The sequence below is a fragment of the Temnothorax longispinosus genome, unplaced genomic scaffold, assembly GCF_030848805.1.
Source record: "Temnothorax longispinosus isolate EJ_2023e unplaced genomic scaffold, Tlon_JGU_v1 HiC_scaffold_13, whole genome shotgun sequence".
Lineage (NCBI taxonomy): Eukaryota > Metazoa > Arthropoda > Insecta > Hymenoptera > Formicidae > Temnothorax > Temnothorax longispinosus.
In genome coordinates, this window is record NW_027269815.1 from 89,836 (window position 1) to 113,019 (window position 23,184).

The 23,184-nt window shown below is 36.9% G+C and overlaps 3 protein-coding genes and 2 long non-coding RNA genes across 7 annotated transcripts; 3 read left to right on the forward strand and 2 right to left on the reverse strand.

Annotated features, from left to right (window-relative positions):
* The first annotated feature begins 266 nt into the window (after positions 1–266).
* On the forward strand, positions 267–1,658 carry LOC139823532 (uncharacterized). The gene is made up of 3 exons (XR_011734813.1): positions 267–930; positions 1,047–1,199; positions 1,314–1,658. It is a non-coding gene; the product is annotated as an uncharacterized lncRNA (long non-coding RNA).
* A 619-nt stretch (positions 1,659–2,277) lies between these two features.
* LOC139823510 (AP-2 complex subunit mu-like) lies at positions 2,278–4,505 on the forward strand. Of its 2 annotated transcripts, XR_011734802.1 has the most exons (5): positions 2,278–2,468; positions 2,552–2,802; positions 2,872–3,128; positions 3,193–3,967; positions 4,070–4,505. XR_011734802.1 is itself a non-coding variant. In XM_071796059.1 (4 exons), the coding sequence occupies exons 1-4, from the start codon at positions 2,357–2,359 to the stop codon at positions 3,671–3,673; spliced, it is 1,101 nt and encodes a 366-aa protein (XP_071652160.1). In that variant the 5' UTR covers positions 2,278–2,356; the 3' UTR covers positions 3,674–4,505. The 2 variants fall into 2 exon arrangements, 1 of the variants encoding a protein (XP_071652160.1); XM_071796059.1 differs by having other exon boundaries at positions 3,193–4,505.
* Positions 4,472–23,143, reverse strand: LOC139823512 (putative nuclease HARBI1). Of its 2 annotated transcripts, XM_071796061.1 has the most exons (10): positions 23,037–23,143; positions 22,754–22,952; positions 17,619–17,960; positions 8,065–8,175; positions 7,810–7,994; positions 7,362–7,409; positions 6,150–6,347; positions 5,943–6,078; positions 5,426–5,754; positions 4,472–4,913 (listed from the first exon to the last, which is right to left on the reverse strand). In XM_071796061.1, exons 4-10 carry the CDS (start codon positions 8,132–8,134, stop codon positions 4,908–4,910), a joined length of 972 nt encoding a protein of 323 aa, XP_071652162.1. In that variant the 5' UTR covers positions 8,135–8,175; positions 17,619–17,960; positions 22,754–22,952; positions 23,037–23,143; the 3' UTR covers positions 4,472–4,907. The 2 variants fall into 2 exon arrangements, with proteins under 2 accessions (XP_071652162.1, XP_071652161.1); XM_071796060.1 differs by having other exon boundaries at positions 4,472–5,754.
* LOC139823513 (uncharacterized) lies at positions 12,093–14,357 on the reverse strand. The gene is made up of 5 exons (XM_071796062.1): positions 14,213–14,357; positions 13,749–13,940; positions 13,345–13,536; positions 12,971–13,154; positions 12,093–12,780 (listed from the first exon to the last, which is right to left on the reverse strand). Exons 2-5 carry the CDS (start codon positions 13,905–13,907, stop codon positions 12,644–12,646), a joined length of 672 nt encoding a protein of 223 aa, XP_071652163.1. The 5' UTR covers positions 13,908–13,940; positions 14,213–14,357; the 3' UTR covers positions 12,093–12,643.
* On the forward strand, positions 18,092–19,266 carry LOC139823558 (uncharacterized). The gene is made up of 3 exons (XR_011734814.1): positions 18,092–18,600; positions 18,712–18,958; positions 19,040–19,266. It is a non-coding gene; the product is annotated as an uncharacterized lncRNA (long non-coding RNA).
* Positions 23,144–23,184: the final 41 nt, after the last annotated feature.

Consider the following 23,184-nt stretch of genomic DNA (forward strand, 5'->3'; position numbering starts at 1 on the left):
TACGAGTATCAGGCAGTCGTCAAGGAAGTCGTACTTCTCACGGATGATCCAGATTCTAGCAATATCACGAGCGATCTCCTAGACAGACAGAGCTCCCAATCATTCCATAACCTGAGAAATATATTGATGTTCCGGTGAAAAGTCTCTGAAGAACCATGAATACTGAAGCAGGTATTATATTTCTTTAAATTATATATTATTGCAATATCTCGATAAACACATGTACGTGATATAAAATAGAAAACCTCTATTATTTTTTCTTTTGAAAATCCATTTTTGTTTATCGCATATTTATTTTTTTTGCATAGAAGGTGAAGATGAAAGGCGATTCACAATCTGGTTCAAAATTAATGAGCAAAAACCTATAAAGATTCCAGGATTGAAAATGAAAGAGTACGCGCCAGTGAAAAGTAATAATGTTCAAATAAGTTTAATTTAAACCGTATATTCAATATTTTGGTAAAAGTATTTTAAAATCAAAAAATTCTGTTACAGACGTTGATAAAGAAGCCTACGATTTTTTTATAAAGTGCGTGGAATCTGGAGAAATCATGAATGATGAGCCTATAGAAGTATTGTATAAATCGATAGATGATGTGGACTAGTAAGTATAATTACGTCTGTTAATTTGTGAGTTATGTCTATGATATTCGCCGCCAATACACACACACACACACACACACACACACACACACACACACACACACACACACACACACACACACACACACACATACGTATATTATGTACTTCTATTTATCTCCAGCACGCGTGTTGAATACGTACCACCGGATGAACAACAATTGACTGAGTTGGAGACACTAACTGATGTGACACAAGACGGAACCATGTTAAAAGTAACATATGATTATCAGGGCGAGTTATATGAAGTGACGGAAAGTAGTGAAACTCACTCTAAACTACAGGCAGGTTAGTGGAATTTACTTGCACAATACATTGAACATAGAAATTATAGGTTTCTCGTAGTAGTACAAGTGCAAGCAAGTAATATGTGAGTTGTCATGAAATGAACCATTTTATTGCAGATGTAAACTTCTTCGCCGAATTTTTCCAAAAAGTTACTGAAAACAACGCTGTACAAGATAACGTGGGTGAATCTGACTGTAGCCAAATCAACCCGGATCACACAATGGTAGCACAAGAGGACCTCAACGAAATACCTAACAATGATGAAAACGGTACATTATGAATTTCCTAAATTAATGTGTTAGAGATTAAGTTAAGTTTAAAAAAGAACAATACGCACATTTGTTTGATACGATAATCAATTTTTTATATATTCTTTATTTCAGATTCTAAATTTGAATGGGATCATAAATCTATTTTATTCCTCCTATCCAAATATTCCGAACGGCTGGCGAAATTTAGAAGTCCAACAATAAAAAAAATTACGCTTTGGAGAGAAATAAAAAAAGAATTTGATGACATAGGAATTTCGCAGGTTACTGCACAAATGATTGACCACAAATTTCGCAATTTGAAAACCAGATATAAACATATAAAAAGTAATAACAAAAAAACCGGACGAGGGCGACAGCCATGGGAGTGGTACCAGCAGATGGCGGAAATTTTTGAAAATGATAAATCTGTCAATTTTGACACCGGTATTGCGTCAATGGATGATGGACCAATCAACTTATCGCAGCGCAGGATTCCATCAGCATACAGGTTATCACCTACATATTTTTATGATAATTATGATTTCGCGCATTTCTCGTCACACATTCGGTCTTCTTCCTCGTCTTCTGACGCGTTTTCGGACAGTGATGCAGAAGTTAGTGCTGATACGCCCTCCACTTCACGCCATCCGGATGATGGCGATCGTAGTTGTAGTCCGAATGGAGAGTCAACATCACCAGAGACTGCACAATCTTCAACATTGTCTACCCCGTCGAAAGAATATAAAAGTAGAAAATCCACCCATGCAAAAAAATTATACTCTCAAAGAAACAGAGCATTGCAACAGGAGGAAAGCAAAATAGATGTACTTCGAAGCATTGAAAATACATATAACAGAATTGCTGCAGCAATTACACATAAAAATGAATTATTGCAACGTAAAAATCAAATATTGGAAAGACGAAATGAACTTTTGGAAAATTTAATTGAGAGAATACCACGCAATACCGGTCTTCCTAATTAAAAAAAAAAATTAGTCTTTATATATAGGTATCTTAATAAATAAAAAATGATTTATTTGATTTATGACAAAAATAAAAAAAATATTATAATATATACACGAAAACACTCGCCTGTAACCAACAAGTCGTTTTTTCATTTAAAGCGCGCTAACATCTGGTTAGCCGCCGTCACCAAGCAAAATGTTAACGCGGCTATGGTATTCGAGCTGCTGCTGAAGATCATAGATGTTATGCAGTCGTATTTCGGCAAGATTTCAGAAGAGAACATTAAGAACAATTTCGTGCTTATTTACGAGCTGCTCGATGGTCAGTATTAAAGTTTGATTAATATTTTAATGACCTATAAATAGCTTTTTCCTCGGAACTTTATTAGTTCTTTTTTTTTACAGAGATACTTGACTTTGGATATCCACAGAACTGTGATACGAGAGTGCTGAAGACATTTATCACTCAGCAAGGCGTGAAATCAGCCACCAAGGAAGAACAAGCTCAAGTAACATCGCAAGTCACCGGTCAGATCGGATGGAGACGAGAGGGTATCAAGTACAGGCGTAACGAACTTTTCCTGGACGTACTTAAATATGTGAATCTATTGATGATCCCTCAGGGTCAGGTTCTCAGCGCTCATGTTGCCGGAAAGGTAAATCTTCTAATTGTAAGGAAAATAAAATGATTTTTTACAGATTTTTAATAAAAAGATTTTTTGCAGGTGAATGAAATCCTATTTATCCGGAATGCCGGAATGCAAGTTTGGGATATCAACGACAAGATCGTTATGGAGGCTAAGGGCATGAAAGGAGGTGGTGGATTGGGAGGCGGTAGAGATGATCCCACAGGCGCTAGATCCGGCAAGCCAGTTGTCGTTATCGATGACTGCCAATTCCATCAGTGCGTTAAGCTTAGCAAATTCGAGACCGAACATTCCATTAGTTTTATACCGCCGGATGGTGAATTCGAGCTGATGAGGTGAGACAATCGTGAGAATAATCGGTTCTAATCTAAGGTATAAAAAAATCATTCTTATTTACAGATACCGTACCACGAAGGATATATCATTGCCCTTCCGCGTGATACCGTTAGTACGCGAGGTGGGCCGAACGAAAATGGAAGTTAAGGCGGTCCTGAAATCAAACTTCAAGCCCTCGTTGCTGGGGCAGAAGATAGAGGTGCGCGTACCGACGCCGTTAAATACCGCCGGCGTGCAGCTGATATGTTTGAAGGGTAAGGCGAAGTACAAAGCATCGGAGAACGCGATCGTATGGAAGATCAAGCGCATGGCCGGCATGAAGGAGACGCAGCTGTCCGCCGAGATCGATCTGCTGGAGACGGACACGAAGAAGAAATGGACGAGGTCGCCGATATCGATGAATTTCGAAGTGCCGTTTGCGCCGTCCGGCTTCAAAGTGCGCTATTTGAAAGTTTTCGAGTTCAAATTGAATTACTCCGATCACGACGTGATAAAATGGATTCGTTACATAGGCCGCAGCGGCCTGTACGAGACGCGGTGTTAATGATTCCGAGTCTCGATGGGGAGGCATAAATAATTGTTAAAGAAGTAATCTCAATGCGAAAGCCACGACTACGAGTATCGATATTGGCTGTTTCTCGTTATTGGCTGCGTTTTGCCGAACCTCCGCTAGCCTAGTAGTCGCTCGTTTGGTAGCGGTTTTGATTGCAATACTACGTGACTTAACACGGAGATAGACAGAATGGAGGAATTTTAAATTTGCATTACTATGAGCACGTAGTATTGGAAAATTTAATATATCGACAAATTGGGTAAGATGAAGATAAAGTTTTATAATGTGAGTTTTTAATTGTATATAGAATAGTGATATTTAAATGTTTATAGAATTATTTTATGTGTTCATGTATTATGTCATGTATTACATCATGTAAATTATAAGAAGACGAAGACGGTGATATGCGAATGTACCGGCGGGAGGAGGAGGCCGACGGACTGGTCGCAGATCTTCTCTTTAACACACTATATAACAAGCTATATATCACATTTTGAATGTGACTGATAAGAAGAAAGAAAAAGAAAAGAACTTCAACGTTTTCCATCCAATTCCTTATTCACTATCTCGAAGTGTCTTTACGTGATTACTGTTTGATTACTAAAAACAAGTTTTGTATTGTTACATACTGTAGGAATTGTAGAACGGCCATTACAACGTAAGTGATACCGTTTTGTATATTACCTTTTCTTTTTTTATTTGCTTAAGATAATCGACTTATATAGCTTGCGAATGCAGAGGGGGGGGAAGAACCGTTATGTTAAAAGCCATTTATGATATAAGTGAGTGTATAGCAATTATATACACTTGAAAAAAAAAACGACTTCGATGAAGCACGCGTGGCTACAGCACCGTTTACAGACTATTTTTTTTTCTTCGAATAACAGCCTGTTATATTTGTTATACAGAACGCTGTCGCAAAATCCAATTGTACAAATCTTTAACAAAAATTGGATACATTTATTTCTTGTTACACATTACAATCTAATTAAACGCTGAATTGTATAATACCAGATTGTACTGTTATTTTTATTCGTACATAAAAACGTGTACATTGCTATGCGATATAAAGGTCACATGGAAAAAACGTAATAAAGACTGTGGTAGATTTATTATAAAATAATCATTTCCACATCGTGCTATTCGTCAAACCTTTCATCTCATACATTTCTCGTACAGAGCACAGGAAGGTGAGCATGAAATATGTTTTCTTTGTGAAACAAATTCATTTCTGTCAATAAACAAAACATAAGAAATTATATATACAATGTACAACATTTTCTCCCTCAAATCATCTTTTAATTTATGTATTTCACCAGGTAATTTTAACAAAAAATTCAATTCTTGCATAACTTTTTGCGTGAAATAGTAACTATAATATATGTATACTTATATATAAAGTATAATTAATAGTAATATATTGACTGAAATTAAAAAGATCGCAGACCTGCATGTGAGTGTGACAATAATGAGCACATAAACAAGTATGATGTGAGGACCAAATTGGAATCAATGTATAAGTTATGCAATTTATAAGTTATTCATTATTTGTTCCCTTTTCATCCGCGCATTTTCATCAACTGCTTCATTTTCATCGATATTTATATCGTTGTAGTCTTCACCATTTTCCTCATTAATGTCCTCATTCATAAAGTAGTTCTCCCTTACATTAATTTCATCGTGCATTAAAAGAAAATTGTGGAGAGTGCAGGCCGCTGCAATGATGTAATTTGCCATTCTTACACTGTTAACATCGAGATATTTCAATCTCCGCCATTTGCACTTCAGCAATCCAAATGCACGCTCAACAATCGACCGTATAGATGAAAGTTTGGTGTTATATCTAGACTGTTCTGGCGTGAGATGTCCGTTGTCTCGAAAAGGTGTCATCAGATTCTGAAGCAATGGATACGCTGAATCGCCTAGAATGTGCTTTTGTGGTGGTATAATTGGATTTTCTTGATCCATCAGTCTGTTAAAAATGGGGCTACTGCGAAATACAGCTGCATCATGTGCTCGTCCTGGCCGACCAATTAGGCAATCTATAAATTTTCCCGTATGATCGCATATGCCTGCAATAACATGTAATAATTTATGAATGTAATTGTTCGATTCTCAAAACAAAAACAGCATATTATGCATTTCTATCATATCTTAACAATTTAATCGCACACGACGATTTGATACCTAATAATATGTAAGTATTAAATAATATGTAAGTAAATATTATTATGAGAATTGAAATTGATAGTCAACGAACCTTGAAAATTAATTGAATGGAATCCTTTACGATTATAATAATCGTTTGCATTTCCGGGCGGTTGTTTGATGGGAATGTGACATCCGTCAATGGCCCCCACAACACCCAAAAATCCTCGTGATCGCATACGGAAAATCTGGAACAAACAAAACAGAATTCACAACATTGCTGATATATGGTATAAAATAAAAAGATTCTACGAATTACCCTTTCATTATTTTCACACTCTTCGGCATTTGGCCATATTACAAATTGTGGCATCATTTCTTTTAATGCACAAATTACTTTTTTAAATACTACATGGGCGGTACTTTTTGAGAGCCCAAATCTGTCGGCAACGGATCTAAAGCTCTCAGGAGTGGCAATAATCCATATAGTTAACAGTATTTTTTTCCGTAACAGAACGTTGTTGTGGCGGCTGCAAGCGCCCCGAATCTAGCGGCGCAACCGCCACAACACAAGCACGCCCCGCGCCTGCCAGACGGCAGCCCGTCATACACACCCCGGCCGGCGAGAGCACCGGCGGCACGGCGAACGGCCGCACGCAACGAGCACGTGCAATCAGCAAGCCGTCGAAGATAATAACAAATACGCTCCGCTAGGCGGCTGCCCTTTCTCGTAAGAGAAATTCAGCGACCAGGATATAAAAGGACCGTCAAGCGACGATACCTTCGACTATCCTCGCACAGCTATACGATACAGTATCAGCCACGAGAAGGAAGTTTTTTTGAGAACGCTGCGCAAGTACAATCGTACCAAGCCGCCAACTTCCCGCTCATCGCTGCCGACACATCAGCCCGTGCAGTCACAGGAACAGCAACCTGCCGCGTGGAAATTGATCCGGCTCGCATCACCGTCACGGCCGCTCACACGACCTCCACGAGCTCTCCTGACTACGTGGGATATACGCCTCCGCCGCTACACGTCTCCAAGGTACACGGTCCCGCCGCTCCTGTCTCCGTTACCGTGCTCTCCCGGAGACCTCCGCCACCAGGGGACGCAGACCGTACCACCGACACGGGTCCACAGGGGCCTAGAAGTACGGCCCTCGACTAGCTGTATAGAGACGCAGACGGACAGCGAGTGGGAGGCGCCTACCGAGGAAAAGGGAACGCAGGCGTGCGCCCCGAGCCTTGAGGACCAGGCCACGCAGACTGAGGATCCGGACTCAACCGAGCAAGGGACCTACACACCGCCAGGCACACCACCGGCGTGGAGGAAGCCCGGAGCGTGGGGAACACGCCAGCCTCTCCACCGTACAAAGGCACAGCCGTGCCTGGTCTGGAGTGAACGCCTGCCGTCCGACTAAGGCGAAACCAACCGGCCCTTTTCAGGGCCACATTATACAAACGGCCCTTCTCAGGGCCCCCAAATATCTCTAACATCGCCATCTCGCATAAATTTTGGCCTACCGCCATAGTTGTTTTCATCTTGCCCAATTTGCCGATATATTAAATTTTCCAATTCCTTGTAACAAAAAAAATATTTAAAAACACATGTTATGGTTAATATATACATTAGTTGCTTTTCATTTACACTCAAGTGATCTGAGTCACTCAGTTATGTGAGTATTTTATACTCAGGTAAGATATGTCATTTTGCACTTACCTGCTTATTTTGGTGACAAAACTATCATAACGCATAACAATACAGATTCACTTTTAATGTGAGTCTATTAGGTTCATTAAAGCACACGGTCTCGATTGTGGATAAAAACTCAGTTGAATCTCACTTGCCAGCATGCAAAAAGAACGTGCATTCAACTGAGTTATGACGTCACAAGTGAGAATTATCTGAGTTTTGGTGTAAATGGAAAGCAACTATTATTTCATAGTGTTAAGTTTATTGTCATTAAAAAATATCCCACCTCATATAATGCTCGGCTCATTCTAAAATGCGAGTGAAATTGGTTATCATTGTAACGTGGTACTACATGCTCATAGTAATGCAAATTTAAAATTCCTCCGTTCCGTCTATCTGCGTGTATTAAGTCATGTAGTATTGGTGCATCTTCTACACCAATCGCCACAATATCGACGATATTTATACGTCCTGACAAAAATCATACATGACTAATTGATCATATACATATTACAAAGCTCATTATTATTTACTTCCTTACCTTGGTCATTTATAACAGGAGTGAGTAAATCTTCGACCTCATCATCATCCATCATCATCATCATCATCATTCAATAATTCATCCAAAATCAAATTGTCAATATTTTCCATGCTGGTTATGAACAAACACTATAGAATTAATTGCAGTTCACTAAACTGCTATTGTTTATGAATACCTTAAAAAAATCTAAGTAACAAGTGGTAGACGAAATCTTTGTATCTTGAAAAATCTCGAAAAAACCTAAACAGTAGTATCTTCACCTCGAAAAAAAACAAAGTAGTAGTATTATACCTCGAAAAAACCTAAGTAACAAGTGGTGGACGTAATCTTTGTATCTCCAAAAATCTCGAAAAAACCTAAACAGTAGTATCTTCACCTCGAAAAAAAACAAAGTAGTAGTATTATACCTCGAAAAAACCTAAGTAACAAGTGGTGGACGTAATCTTTGTATCTCCAAAAATCTCGAAAAAACCTAAGCAGTATTATTTTTATTTCCAAAAAATTATTACTCAAGTGATACACATCACAAAATTACGTTACCTTATCAAAAAATGAGTCGCGCTTCAAGTGATCTATTATTACAATTACAAAAAAGAAATGATATCTCTTTTTAAATTACAGCGCCAATTACAGAGAACATACACTGAGAAAAAAAATTTGTCAATCCCAAGAAATATTTAGTCCGATACGTTCAACTAACCATTTTAGTTAGTTAACTAAACATTAGTTGAATTAATTAATTCTTGATTAAAAAAACGAAATAAATTGTTGAAACAACTAATATTTAGTTAACTAATTAAAATGTTTAGTTGAACGTATCGAACTAAATATTTCTTGGGATTAACAATTTTTTTTCTCAGTGTATTTTTCGAGATACAAAGATTACGTCTACCACTTGTTACTTAGGTTTTTTCGAGGTATAATATTACTACTGCTTTTCTTCGATTAGAATAAAAAATTGAATCATGAAGAATTACACAGAGGTAACAGTACAAAATACAAATATTTTATTAAAATATTTAAACCCAACAAGGGAATACAAGGTATTTAAATACAAAGTTTATATATGTATTTTAAAAGATTTAATCGCATCCCAAAGAATTACAGAGGTAACAGTACAAAAAATAAAAATATTTTATTAAAATACATAAATTTTTCTTGTCAAAAAACTTGGCGCTGCTAGAGAGAGAGAGAAAGAGAGAGAGAGAGAGAGACCTTTTACAAATGTAGATATTACTTATTCTATACTTATTCTATACTTAATTCTAATCGCTTTAAAAATCTAAACTTATCCTAACTTATCCTATACTTAGTAATAAACCGCATTATTCACCGTCACACACACACACACACACACACACACATCGCCCATACCCACTCGCTCGCACATACACACCAGGCTGACCTAATTTTGAGGTCTAGCAGCGCCAAGTTTTTTGACAAGAAAAATTTATGTATTTTAATAAAATATTTTTATTTTTTGTACTGTTACCTCTGTAATTCTTTGGGATGCGATTAAATCTTTTAAAATACATATATAAACTTTGTATTTAAATACCTTGTATTCCCTTGTTGGGTTTAAATATTTTAATAAAATATTTGTATTTTGTACTGTTACCTCTGTGTAATTCTTCATGATTCAATTTTTTATTCTAATCGAAGAAAAGCAGTAGTAATATTATACCTCGAAAAAACCTAAGTAACAAGTGGTAGACGTAATCTTTGTATCTCGAAAAATACACTGAGAAAAAAAATTGTTAATCCCAAGAAATATTTAGTTCGATACGTTCAACTAAACATTTTAATTAGTTAACTAAATATTAGTTGTTTCAACAATTTATTTCGTTTTTTTAATCAAGAATTAATTAATTCAACTAATGTTTAGTTAACTAACTAAAATGGTTAGTTGAACGTATCGGACTAAATATTTCTTGGGATTGACAAATTTTTTTTCTCAGTGTATGTTCTCTGTAATTGGCGCTGTAATTTAAAAAGAGATATCATTTCTTTTTTGTAATTGTAATAATAGATCACTTGAAGCGCGACTCATTTTTTGATAAGGTAACGTAATTTTGTGATGTGTATCACTTGAGTAATAATTTTTTGGAAATAAAAAATCTCTTTTTGCTTAGGTTTTTTCGAGATTTTTGGAGATACAAAGATTACGTCCACCACTTGTTACTTAGGTTTTTTCGAGGTATAATACTACTACTTTGTTTTTTTTCGAGGTGAAGATACTACTGTTTAGGTTTTTTCGAGATTTTTGGAGATACAAAGATTACGTCCACCACTTGTTACTTAGGTTTTTTCGAGGTATAATACTACTACTTTGTTTTTTTTCGAGGTGAAGATACTACTGTTTAGGTTTTTTCGAGATTTTTCAAGATACAAAGATTTCGTCTACCACTTGTTACTTAGATTTTTTTAAGGTATAATACTACCACTGTTTTTTTTTTCGAGGTAACAACATATACACTACTATGCGTGTACTTGGCGCCTTTCTTTACCTTTTTTTTAAAAAAGGTAATTTTGTACTGATATCACGCCTTTTTGTAGTATTACGCATTGTATAAACAGTATGTACAGGATGTTATTTCGAGGTATAATACTACCACTTTGTTTTTTTCGAGGTAACAACATAATACATATGTACTACTATGCGTGTACTTGGCGCATTTTTTTACCTTTTTTTTGAAAAAGGTAATTTTGTACGGATATCACGCCTTTTTGTAGTGTTACGCATCTTAATCTTAACAGAAAAAAATTACACCTTATAAAGAAATGTGTCTGAAGTTGTAAATATATATATATACACATTGCCGGACATTGCTTTTATGTAAAATATGCATGTATATTACGTTGCTTGTATAAATTATTTCTTACCAACTTTTTCCAAAAATAATATATAAATACCTTTAGCACCTGTAGGCCATCGTTTATTTTCTATAATTTTTCCATCATCAAATTCAATCCAAAATGTCCTTTCTCTACACATACTTGTATAATGAAGATATTGTCTCAGAGATATCGCAATATATCGACAATATAACCTTCACTCACAAATATGATGAGATTGTAAGCTATTTGCGAAATAGCTTATGAGCCACGAACAACGACGAAATACTATTAATAATAACAACAGAGAGAATTCTTCTCTGCTATTAATCCCACAATGTATTTGTCAACAAAGCGTAGGAACCGGTAACGCGTACGCGGAACGCAACAATCGCAACAACCACGAATAATGTAATCAACGACGACGTGATAGGCGACGTGATCGACAGCAACGTGATCGATGGTGACATGATCGGCGGCGACGTTATCGGCGTGTATAGATAGAGCCTTTAGGGCTGCATTCAAAAACTATATTCGAGTGCACACCGCATCGCTTTATCTTGTTACTAAAAATTGAACAAGGACAGGGACCGTATTCTCGAGCCTGCCCTAATGATTTTCGTGTGCGACTTTCTATTTGAAAAACATTGAATTTCGCATGCGAGTTTCATGAAAACGATTCGAGAATAAGGCTCCAGAACGACGCTGCAGGGCGATTCTCTAACTTCTTAACGTCCTTAACGACAGTTTCGGTATCGTTGCGCAAGTATTATATACGGTAAAAATGTTGCGCAACGATACCGAAACTGTCGTTAAGGACGTTAAGGAGTTAGAGAATCGCCCTGCTGGTGTGTATTCGAATGACCTAGTTTACACCGATCTCTTGATACGCGTATCAAACCAATAATCAAACTAATTTACTAGTTATTTACTATTTAATACGCGTATCAAGTGATCAATATAAACTAGGCCAGAGTGAAGTTTTCGAATATAGTCTGAAAGGCTCTCTACCCTATAAGGGTATTCCACGCTTTTAAACACTTTACCCGCCATCGTCGCCGATTTCATTCCAGACTTTGTATAACAAACAGTGGCAAATACTGGCCGTATTGTCCTCTGAAAAGAGGCAGGAGCCAACGAAACCACCGTTTCATACTGATTGTGAGAGAAATCGCGAAAGTACAAATGGTAAGTACTGTCTTTTCAATATATATTTCACATAATTTCACATAATTACAATATATAAAAAATTTAATTCATATTATATGTATTTAATTCATAAAATTTCTTATACAATTTTATTATTTTACAGTTCGCAGACCAAGAGGCAGAGCCGCGGGGATACGACGCCAAGAAGAAAGGTTCATGGCCTTCTTATATAAATTGTCATCACCCAATTACCATTGGGGTAGACGAGGCAAAGGCAGACGTTGAGAGCAACAGGATTTAATCTTTGTCTCTATATAATCTCTATATAATGTCTCTGTATAATATCTATATATAATAATGTCTCTATATAATCTCTATATATAATAATGTCTCTATATAATCTATATATATATATATATATATATATATATATATATATATATTATCAAATCCTCTTGATTCAAAACGATCTTGATTACTTTTATTAATTTGTATGTAGCTGTTTTGAGACAAATTAGTTGTTTCGACGCTCTCAGGTTGTACAGGTAATTTATCCTCGAGAAAGTCGAATAGGGATATTTTTCCGCTGCTTGGTTTACTGTCCTCGGTTTTCTTTTCCCGTTTGCCACGCGACTCTCGTGGTTCCAATAATACCAGCTTTAAATGGCAATCCTTGACCTATATCTCCCAAAATTAAGTCACCATCTAATTCTCTTTCATCAACAGCTACGTCTAAAAATAAAATAATGTATTAATATGATATTATGGCTACGGTCAACGTGACACTACAAATGCTTCGAAGCATTCCTCTTCTCTTTTCTTTCAATGAAGAAAGAAGGAGAAGAAGAACGCTCCAGAGCATTTGTATCACGTTGACCGTAGCCTATATATCAAGATATATATATATCAACAACCTGTTCACCGTTCTCTGAATAGAATTGTAACACTGCTCTTGCGCTTCTTGACAGACATGCATACAACGTTGATAAGAAACGATATAAACGTTTTGTAGGATTGTGCAAAGTTTTGCTTGCATAGCACAACCACAAGCGCAGAAATACTGACAGCCCCATCAAACGTACCAGCTTTAAATGGCAATCCTTGACCTATATCTAAAAATAAAATGATGTATTAATATGATATTATGGCTACGGTCAACATGACACTACAAATGCTTCGAAGCATTCCTCTTCTCTTTTCTTTCAATGAAGAAAGAAGGAGAAGAAGAACGCTCCAGAGCATTTGTATCACGTTGACCGTAGCCTATATATCAAGACATATATATATATCAACAACCTGTTCACCGTTCTCTGGATAGAATTGTAACACTGCTCTTGCGCTTCTTGACAGACATGCATACAACGTTGATAAGAAACGATATAAACGTTTTGTAGGATTGTGCAAAGTTTTGCTTGCATAGCACAACCACAAGCGCAGAAATACTGACAGCCCCATCAAACGTACCAGCTTTAAATGGCAATCCTTGACCTATATCTAAAAATAAAATAATGTATTAATATGATATTATGGCTACGGTCAACGTGACACTACAAATGCTTCGAAGCATTCCTCTTCTCTTTTCTTTCAATGAAGAAAGAAGGAGAAGAAGAACGCTCCAGAGCATTTGTATCACGTTGACCGTAGCCTATATATCAAGATATATATATATATATATATATATATATATATATATCAACAACCTGTTCACCGTTCTCTGGATAGAATTGTAACACTGCTCTTGCGCTTCTTGACAGACATGCATACAACGTTGATAAGAAACGATATAAACGTTTTGTAGGATTGTGCAAAGTTTTGCTTGCATAGCACAACCACAAGCGCAGAAATACTGACAGCCCCATCAAACGTACCAGCTTTAAATGGCAATCCTTGACCTATATCTAAAAATAAAATAATGTATTAATATGATATAATGGCTACGGTCAACGTGACACTACAAATGCTTCGAAGCATTCCTCTTCTCTTTTCTTTCAATGAAGAAAGAAGGAGAAGAAGAACGCTCCAGAGCATTTGTATCACGTTGACCGTAGCCTATATATCAAGATATATATATATCTTTCAGCAACGTGCACAACTTCATTTGAGGTTATAATTGGGTACAACATTCATCGCACGATACTTTTATAATTGCAAATCGGAAACGTACCTCGAGTTCAGCTCTTCTGCGATCAACGAAGTCGGGATCGAACGTGTCAGTCGTCACTTTCTGCCAAGCGTAGAGAACCTTCTTTTCCGGCAGCGATGGTAACACGATGTAGGGATACGAAATCTCCAGATAAGCACGATGCAATTCAATTCAGTATATCGCCGGCACGATTACGGTGTTACTGCCGTTTCGCGTACGCGCGTTGTCGCACCTTACCTCGCGACGCGTAATAAAGAGTCACACGGTCGGTCTCGCTCCGCGCGTACTACCGTGTCTCTCGATCGATCGAGATAGCCAGATAGGTTAACTCAGGTTAAAGGTGGAAGCACATAAAATTGCAGGAGCCTTGAGCAGAATGCAGAAGCCATATGCGCATGCGCTATGGTATTTGTAGAGCTCTACAGATACCACAGCGCATGCGCATATGGCTTCTGCATTCTGCTCATGGCTCCTGCAATTTTATGTGCTTCCACCTTAACTGATCAGATGATGAACTGACTGACAGGTGAAACGAACGCACTGTCTGCACTGCACTGCACTGCGATACTAACGCCGTTAGCCGCCAGTGCCGAAAAAGTGAAAGTAAAGCCCCTTGCACAATGCCAGGCAACAGGCAATAGGAACAGGAAATAACCAAAAAATCGTTAATTACAACCTAAAAAATTCAAATGCTATGATTGGTTGGCAATAGGCAATAGGCACAGAATTTCCAACGTGACGGAAACTCTGTGTCTATTGCCTGTGTCACTGTTTATTCTGCATTTATACATGATTTCTGATTTCTATTCCCTGTTCCTATTGCCTGTTGCCTGGCATTGTGCAAGGGGCTTTACGTTTCTGATTATGACGTCATCATATAAAACGTCGGCGTTAGAAGTAGAAGAAGAAGAAGAAGAAGTATCTTAATAAAAAATTTTCACATTTGGACTTTGCGTCGCAATATCTCCGCTCGTAGGGCACGGAGCGGAATATTATAAGAGAAACCCCCCCCTAATTGGACCCCAAGCTATCGATCAAGCCTACTTAGAACTTGATCCGTTCACTCGTTATCGAGATCTCAACATCTCGAGTACTCGCAACCCGTCGCGTCGCGTAAAAGAGTCACGGTCGGTCTCGCTCCGCGTGTACTTGGCGCGAGACACTACCGTGTCTCTTGATACTTTGAATTCGATGTCCACGTGTTCCAGGTTGCCGATGACGGGTTTCAGATAGTGCGCTCTATAGTTTTCGGTGTCCAGGTGTAATAATACGTTGAATTCGATGTCTAGGTGTCCCACGTTGCCGATGACGAGGTCCACATAGTGCGCTCCGTAGTTTTCGGTGTCTACGTGTATTAATACTTCGAATTCGATATCTACATGTCCTACATTCAGATTTAAAGTTATTAATACACCTAGACACCAAAAACTACAAAGCGCACTATGTGGACCTCGTCATCGGCAACCTGGGACACGTAGACATCGAATTCGAAGTATTATTACATCTAGACACCGAAAACTACGGAGCGCGCTATCTGGACCTTGTCATCAGAAACCTGGGACACCTAGACATCAATTTCAAGATATTAATACACGTAGACACCGACAACTACAAAGCGCACTATGTGGACCTCGTCATCGGCAACCTGGGACACCTAGACATCGAATTCAAGGTATTAATACACGTAGACACCGAAAACTACGGAGCTCACTATCTAGACATTGTCATCGGCAACCTGGGACACCTAGACATCGCATTCAACGTATTATTACACCTGGACACCGAAAACTACGAAGCGCACTATGTGGACCTCGTCATCGCCAACCTGGGACACCTAGACATTGAATTCAACGTACGATTACACCTGTACACCGAAAACTATGAAGCGCACTATCTGGATCCCGTCATCGGTAACCTGGGACACGTGGACATCGAATTTAAGGTATTAATACACGTAGACACCGAAAACTACGAAGCGCACTATGTGGACCTCGTCATTGGCAACCTGGGACACCTAGACATCGAATTCAACGTACGATTACACCTGGACACCGAAAACTATAAAACGCACTATCTGGATCTTGTCATCGGCAACCTGGGACACGTGGACATCGAATTCAAGGTATTAATACACGTAGACACCGAAAACTACGGAGCGCACTATGTGGACTTCGTCATCGCCAACCTGGGACACCTAGACATTGAATTCAACATACGATTACACCTGTACACCGAAAACTATGAAACGCACTATCTGGATCCCGTCATCGGCAACCTGGGACACGTGGACATCGAATTCAAGGTATTAATACACGTAGACACCGAAAACTACGAAGCGCACTATGTGGACCTCGTCATTGGCAACCTGGGACACCTAGACATCGAATTCAACGTACGATTACACCTGGACACCGAAAACTATAAAACGCACTATCTGGATCTTGTCATCGGCAACCTGGGACACGTGGACATCGAATTCAAGGTATTAATACACGTAGACACCGAAAACTACGGAGCGCACTATGTGGACCTCGTCATCGGCAACCTGGGACACGTAGACATCGAATTCAACGTATTATTACACCTGGACACCGAAAACTATGAAGCGCACTATCTGGACCTTGTCATCGGCAACCTGGGATACCTAAACATCGAATTCAAGCTTGATTCATAAGAATCGACTTAAAAATTCCCTAGCGGCACTTTCTGCCAAGCGTAGAGAACCTTCTTTTCCGGCAGCGGTGGTAATACGATGTAAGGATACGAAATCTCTCCAGATAAACATGAAGCAATTGACTCAATATATATTATATAAGTATATATACCTAATTTACCTAAATAGAAATCTTCCTCCTGACCGATAAGTCTATCGACCTAATTTCGAAATACGCGCGCGATATCGAAACTGGCGATACCTGCGCCGCCAGCGTCGAAAAAGTGAAAGTGACGTTTCTGATTATGACGTCATCATACACAAGAGCGTTAGAAGTATCTTAAAAATAAATTTTCACATTTAGACTTTGCGTCGCAATATCTCCGCTCGTAGGGCACGTAGCGGAATATTATGAGAGAAACCCCCCCCTAATTGGACCCCAAGCTATCGATCAAGCCTACTTAGAACTTGATCCGTTCACTCGTTATCGAGATCTCAACATCGCGGGTACTCGCAACCCGTCGCGTCGCGTAAAAGAGTCACGGTCGGTCTCGCTCCGCGTGTACTTGGCGCGAGACACTACCGTGTCTCTTGATTGTAATTAATGATTGTAATACATTAAAGAAAAGTCGCATGATATATTAACGATAGAAAGAAATACAAGCAGTATTCTTAAATAATTTCCATGTATATATAACGATAATCTTACATTATAAAAATTATTTTACAGCAATCAGCGAATGTATTTCTTCCTCCTATTGCGAAAATTCTTACATTGTATCACTGCGATCTCTATCCTACGGATGCGACTATTAGTTCAGCGACATCTGGATCTTGACAGAGAACAGATAGTTGCGCGTGAACTTGCGTTCCATTTAGTGCTAGTCTAGCATGTGCTAATACTTCCTTTCCTCCTCGGAAGACGCCACTCAGGAGCAGATTGTGAGCAGCCGCTCCGGCTCCTTATAAATACGTCACTGTGTCTCCCAAAGCGAATGTCTCCTCTAGCTTGACAAATCCTTTCGCAGCATATGTATCACAAGCGGTATTAAAGTCCATGCCTCTGTTACCAACGCCACGTACTTGATCAGCTAGAGTCACTTCCAAATTTTCCAACTAAAAAAATCGCATTTATATACAAATTAATAAATAACGTTAATTTTGTGAATAATAATTTCGTTGATATAATAAATATTTATAAACAAGCGCATTTTTCTCATGAGATTTAAGAAATTATATTAATTTTGAATTAAGGTGGCTCTAAAGTGACATCGTTAGTCAATAATACAACTCACATAAAACTTGATAAAATACATTATGATTTTTCCTAAACATCTTATCTAAATAAAAATTATTAATATTGATAATGTTCCCATTGATTTTTATAAGTAGTTTATAAACTTATAATAATTATAAAAGGTCGATTGATTAATGTTGTCTTGATCGCAAGACCCATCTTCTTTCGCGTCAGTGCGCAAGTACTGTGTAGATAGTGTAGATCTAGCAGCCGACATTCGCCGTCTCCCCGCTGGCGTCTATAACCTCTTAGCGTGTTTATGCGTACATACTACATAGCAAGATAAAAGCCTCCAAGCAAAACAAAATGCCTCCAAAGTATCCTGCTCGTCGTACGAGAGGAAAAAGAAAAGGCCAATTTGCGAAAAAAAAAGTTGTTTTAGCTCGAGAAAATCTAATTACATCAGTAGCTAAAACAAGAGCTCTGAAATCCCAAGCACTTGCTTCCTTGCAAGAAAATGTAAATACAAAATTATTCAGCTGATAATATATTGAAAGATAAATTCGAAATAGAAAAATATTGTGTTACTAATTTTTATATACTCTAATACAAATGTGATGTTTTTATTAGGGAAATCAAAATAATTTGGCTGCACATTCAAGGCGTATAGTTGAATTAGATACTTTGGCTTCACAGTTATGGTGCAAGAATTGTGATGTAGCTTTATCTTTGAAAAATATTGTTAGAGAGAAACAACTAGGACTGGCCAGTGTATTTTATGTAAAGTGTATGCAATGTCAATGTATTCACTCAGTTCATACCAACGATTATAATAAAAAAGACAGAACATATGAAGTCAACGCCAAATTAGCTTTTGGTAAGTCAATATATTACATATGTAATATGTTTAAAAATGCTAATAATTGTGAATAATTTAACTATTATTTATAAATTTTAGGACTTATTGATGGAGGTATTGGCGAGTCCCACATAAACACTGTGTTATCGTCTATTGATGTACCTATTGTGTCAGCATTAACTTTGAAAAAATATGAGAGAAAAGTTGGCGTTGTTATAGAAGAAGTAGCAAAGGAATCTTGCATTGAAGCTATTCGGTTGGAGAAAAAATTAACCTTAGAAAACGAGCCAGAACAAAATCCGTAAGATCTCTAAATTTAAAAATCTATTTGAAATCAATTTTACATTATAATTAATTCAATCTTCTATAGTATAAGTATTTTCTATACAAATATACTTATACGTATACTTGTAAGTATATACCGTATATTTATATTTATATTTAAATTGTACATATGTGATTTCTATTTACAATTATTTACTTGCCTTTATTTGAATAAAAAAAATTCAATGTTTTATACAACATGTGTTTCGAGCTTATTAAAATTTCCTTGTCAAAAATTTCCTTGTAAAAAATTTCCCTGTTTATCAAAAATAGGACAAATGAAGAACTCAAAGGACAGACTGATAATAAAAAAATAACATATTTGAAATCAGCATACGATAGTGCTTGGCAGAAGCGTGGAAATGGACGTTCCTACAATAGTTTGAGCGGTAAAATAATTTTATGTCAAAAGATTAAAGAAAACTTCTCTCAGTAATTTTCAATACGTCTTACAAAACTTATGCAGAGCCTGAGTCTGCTTATATACATATATATATATATATATAATGAAAATTCTAGGACACGGCACTGCAATTGGATATTATTCCAGAAAAGTTATTTCTTTTGCTGTTCGGTGCAAAGATTGTCGTTTATGTAAACTCGGCCACCCTCACAGTGATCATGATTGTAGGCTAAATTATAAAGAATCTGCAAAGTCAATGGAAGCTCATATGGCAGTGGAAATATTTACCAACAACCCACTGTTTATGCAAGAGAATGTTGCCGTTAAGACATTGATAGGAGATGAGGATAGCTGTACGATTGCTTCAGTTAGAAGAGCAGCTTCCTTTGAGGTGGAAAAATGGTCAGATTACAATCATATAAAAAAAAGTTTCACGAGTAGTCTGTATACAATGAAATTGTCCCCAGTCCTTATCGATTACTTCGGTAAAAATTTTGCGATTGCCATAAAACGAAATAAGGGAGATGCCGTGAAGGTTGAACAATCTTTGCGAGCAGTCGTACCTCATGCATACGGTGATCACACTCTATGCGGTGATTGGTGTGAGGGTACTGTTAATGAAGATTATGTTCATAAGAATCTCCCACAAGGTAAACCTTTAACAGATCCTGATTTGAAAATTCGACTAAACGAAGTGATTTGTCGTTATGCTGCGAGCTCTGAAAAAATAGCTCAGTGTGGTTCAACTCAAGCGAACGAATCACTCAACCAAATAATATCCTCTAAAAACCCAAAGTCAAGGCATTATGCAGGATCTGAATCACTGTGTTTCCGGGTAAGTGCAGCTATCTGCCAAAAAAATATTGGCTGCCAATATTCTACTTCGGTTTTCAAAAAAATGGGATATCTGCAAAGCGACAAAAGTATTGCGACGAGAAAACAAAAGGATGTACTTCGTCAGATAAAATCCAATCATAACAATAAAATTTCGACCAAAACACGGAGGCAGGTTTTAAAGAAATTACGAGCATCAAAAAATGCAGCTTGCAATAGGAGAGAGGGTATCACCTACGAAAGCGGCTTTGCTCTCAATGAAGTCTCGAATTTTATCCCTCATCCTAAAGTTTCTACACAACAAAAAGTTGACCTGCAATCTTGTAAGGTTTTAATTTATGATTTAGAAACAACTGGTACTGCTCTCCAAGACGAAATCGTTCAAGTAAGTCCTGATATATTTCAGAGAAAAGCTTATTGCAATAAATGAAAATTTATATATTATTTTCTTTCTTAGATCGCAGTCGAAGCATTCACAGATACGCGTTCTTTTAACGCTTATATTATTCCATCCAAACCAATTTCAAAAACAGCATCACAGATCACAGGGCTTCGCGTTTTGCAAGGCGAACTGTATCTGTACGAAAATCGTGTAGAATCGGTATCCGCAAGAGTTGCTTGTCAACAATTTTTGGAGTATCTTCGAAGTTTTGAATGCCCCCTTATTCTAGTTGCTCATAACGGTTTTACGTACGCCTATTTTCTACTATAAGTTCTTTATTTTTAATTATGTAATTGCCTATAATACTTGAATTTTTTACGTAGATTTGACAATCCAAGAATAACAAGGTTGATGCAACAATGCCAATTATACGATGAATTTAGTGGTATTGTAAAAGGATTTGCTGATTCTTTGAGAATTTTCCGCCAGATTCTTCCAGAAAGAAAAAAACAAAAAGGAAAATTCTCAGTCAACGGTTTATTGCATGATTACCTTCCCGAAGAAAATTCGCAGTCGCTTCATAATGCGATAGATGATGTTCGAGTTCTAAAAAAATTAATTCATGAGATTATGAAGTCTGAGGCTGTAATAAAAAAATATGCAAAAAGTATTTCGGAAATCAACGCAGAGAAGGAGTTAAAAACGACAAAAACTACAAATAAGGCTTCCTTGCAACAATATAAAGATAAATTATCCAGTAGAATAATAAATAAGATGGCCGAAGCTGGCATCACTCAGCACGTTATGCAGCTTGCTTTTGAAAATAATGGAAAAGAAGGACTACGCGTGTTATTCTCTGAAAATGTTAATGGCAAACCAAGAATAACCAAAGATAAAAATATTTTAGAAAAAATTTACAGTCTATTTCCTAGCGATTAGTTTTATCTAATGTTCTTTAAATTTAAGTCCGCATTATCGACATTTTTTATTTTATAAATATTGATATTATTAGTTTGAATTTTCGTTCAATATTGATATTATTAGTTTAGATTTCGTTCAATAATTATGAAATGTTTATTTTGTTGGAAATTGAAAATATATATTTTTTATAACATGTTTTTCGTTCAGTTCTCTGAATTGACAACTAAATAAAATATGTGAAAAAATTTTAATTTTTTAAATATAATATCCTTTTATCTCATAATAACAAAATTAATAATAATTTAATTACAATATTATGGCTAGAACTTTATATATTAATACTCTTTGTGACATGCAGTCTTTCGACCCGTTTGAATTTCGCGCGTCGAACAGCTGCTCGTTCGCAGAGCAGCTGCTTGTTCGCAGGATAGACATTTTACTTCCGTGACACGCATGCATCATCACTTTTTCGATCAAATATTTCTTAAAAATCCATGGCAACACATAACCTTTCACATACCATTGGAAAGCTTGTGATTTCATCTTTCAGTGATCAGTCTTTTATTAACATCTCTAGTTTTTCTTAAAAGATATCATATCATTTCCGGTAAAAATTCAATAACCTCCCATAAGAGCTATGTTAAAAAGTGATTTTTTATATTGCTCGTTTGCAATAATTTACATGGCAACAGGGTCTCAAATTTTAAGAGATGGTTTATTATATGTTAAAGAACAACCTCCCAAAGTTTTATTTATGTGGCTAGTCTTTTAGTTTACTTTAGAACCACCTTAATGCATTGCTCGCAGAAGTATTTATATGAAAGTCCCTTTTTGTTATATTTTTCTCATAAGATTTAAGAAATTATATTAATTTTGAATTAATGCATTGCTCGCAAAAGTATTTATATGAAAGTCACTTTTTGTTATATCATTAAAACTGATCTTTTACCATATATTCGTCGTGGTATCCTTGTTCCACGTCTGGTATTCCCGTCGTTGGATCGCAATCCCTTGCCATAAATCGTAACGTCATAGGAATGGTAACGACACTCGTTCGTACATCTTCCAAATATTTCAATACTGTGTAGGTGGTTCCTGGTTCATTGTAAGGTAATCGCGGACATGGTACTACGCACACAATGGAGTAACTGAAATAAACGACTCATTACAACACCTATCATAAAAAATATAAGGAGGTAACATATATATAAATGCGTCGATAGTATATTTACCTTGTAAGAGGTTCAACGGCCACTACCACATCTTCGAGAAGTTGATCGGAGAGAGTGTTCACACAATCAAACTGCAAAATGAAAAATTCATACATGTGTTTATCGAGATATTTTATATTGCAATAATATATAATTTAAAAAATATATG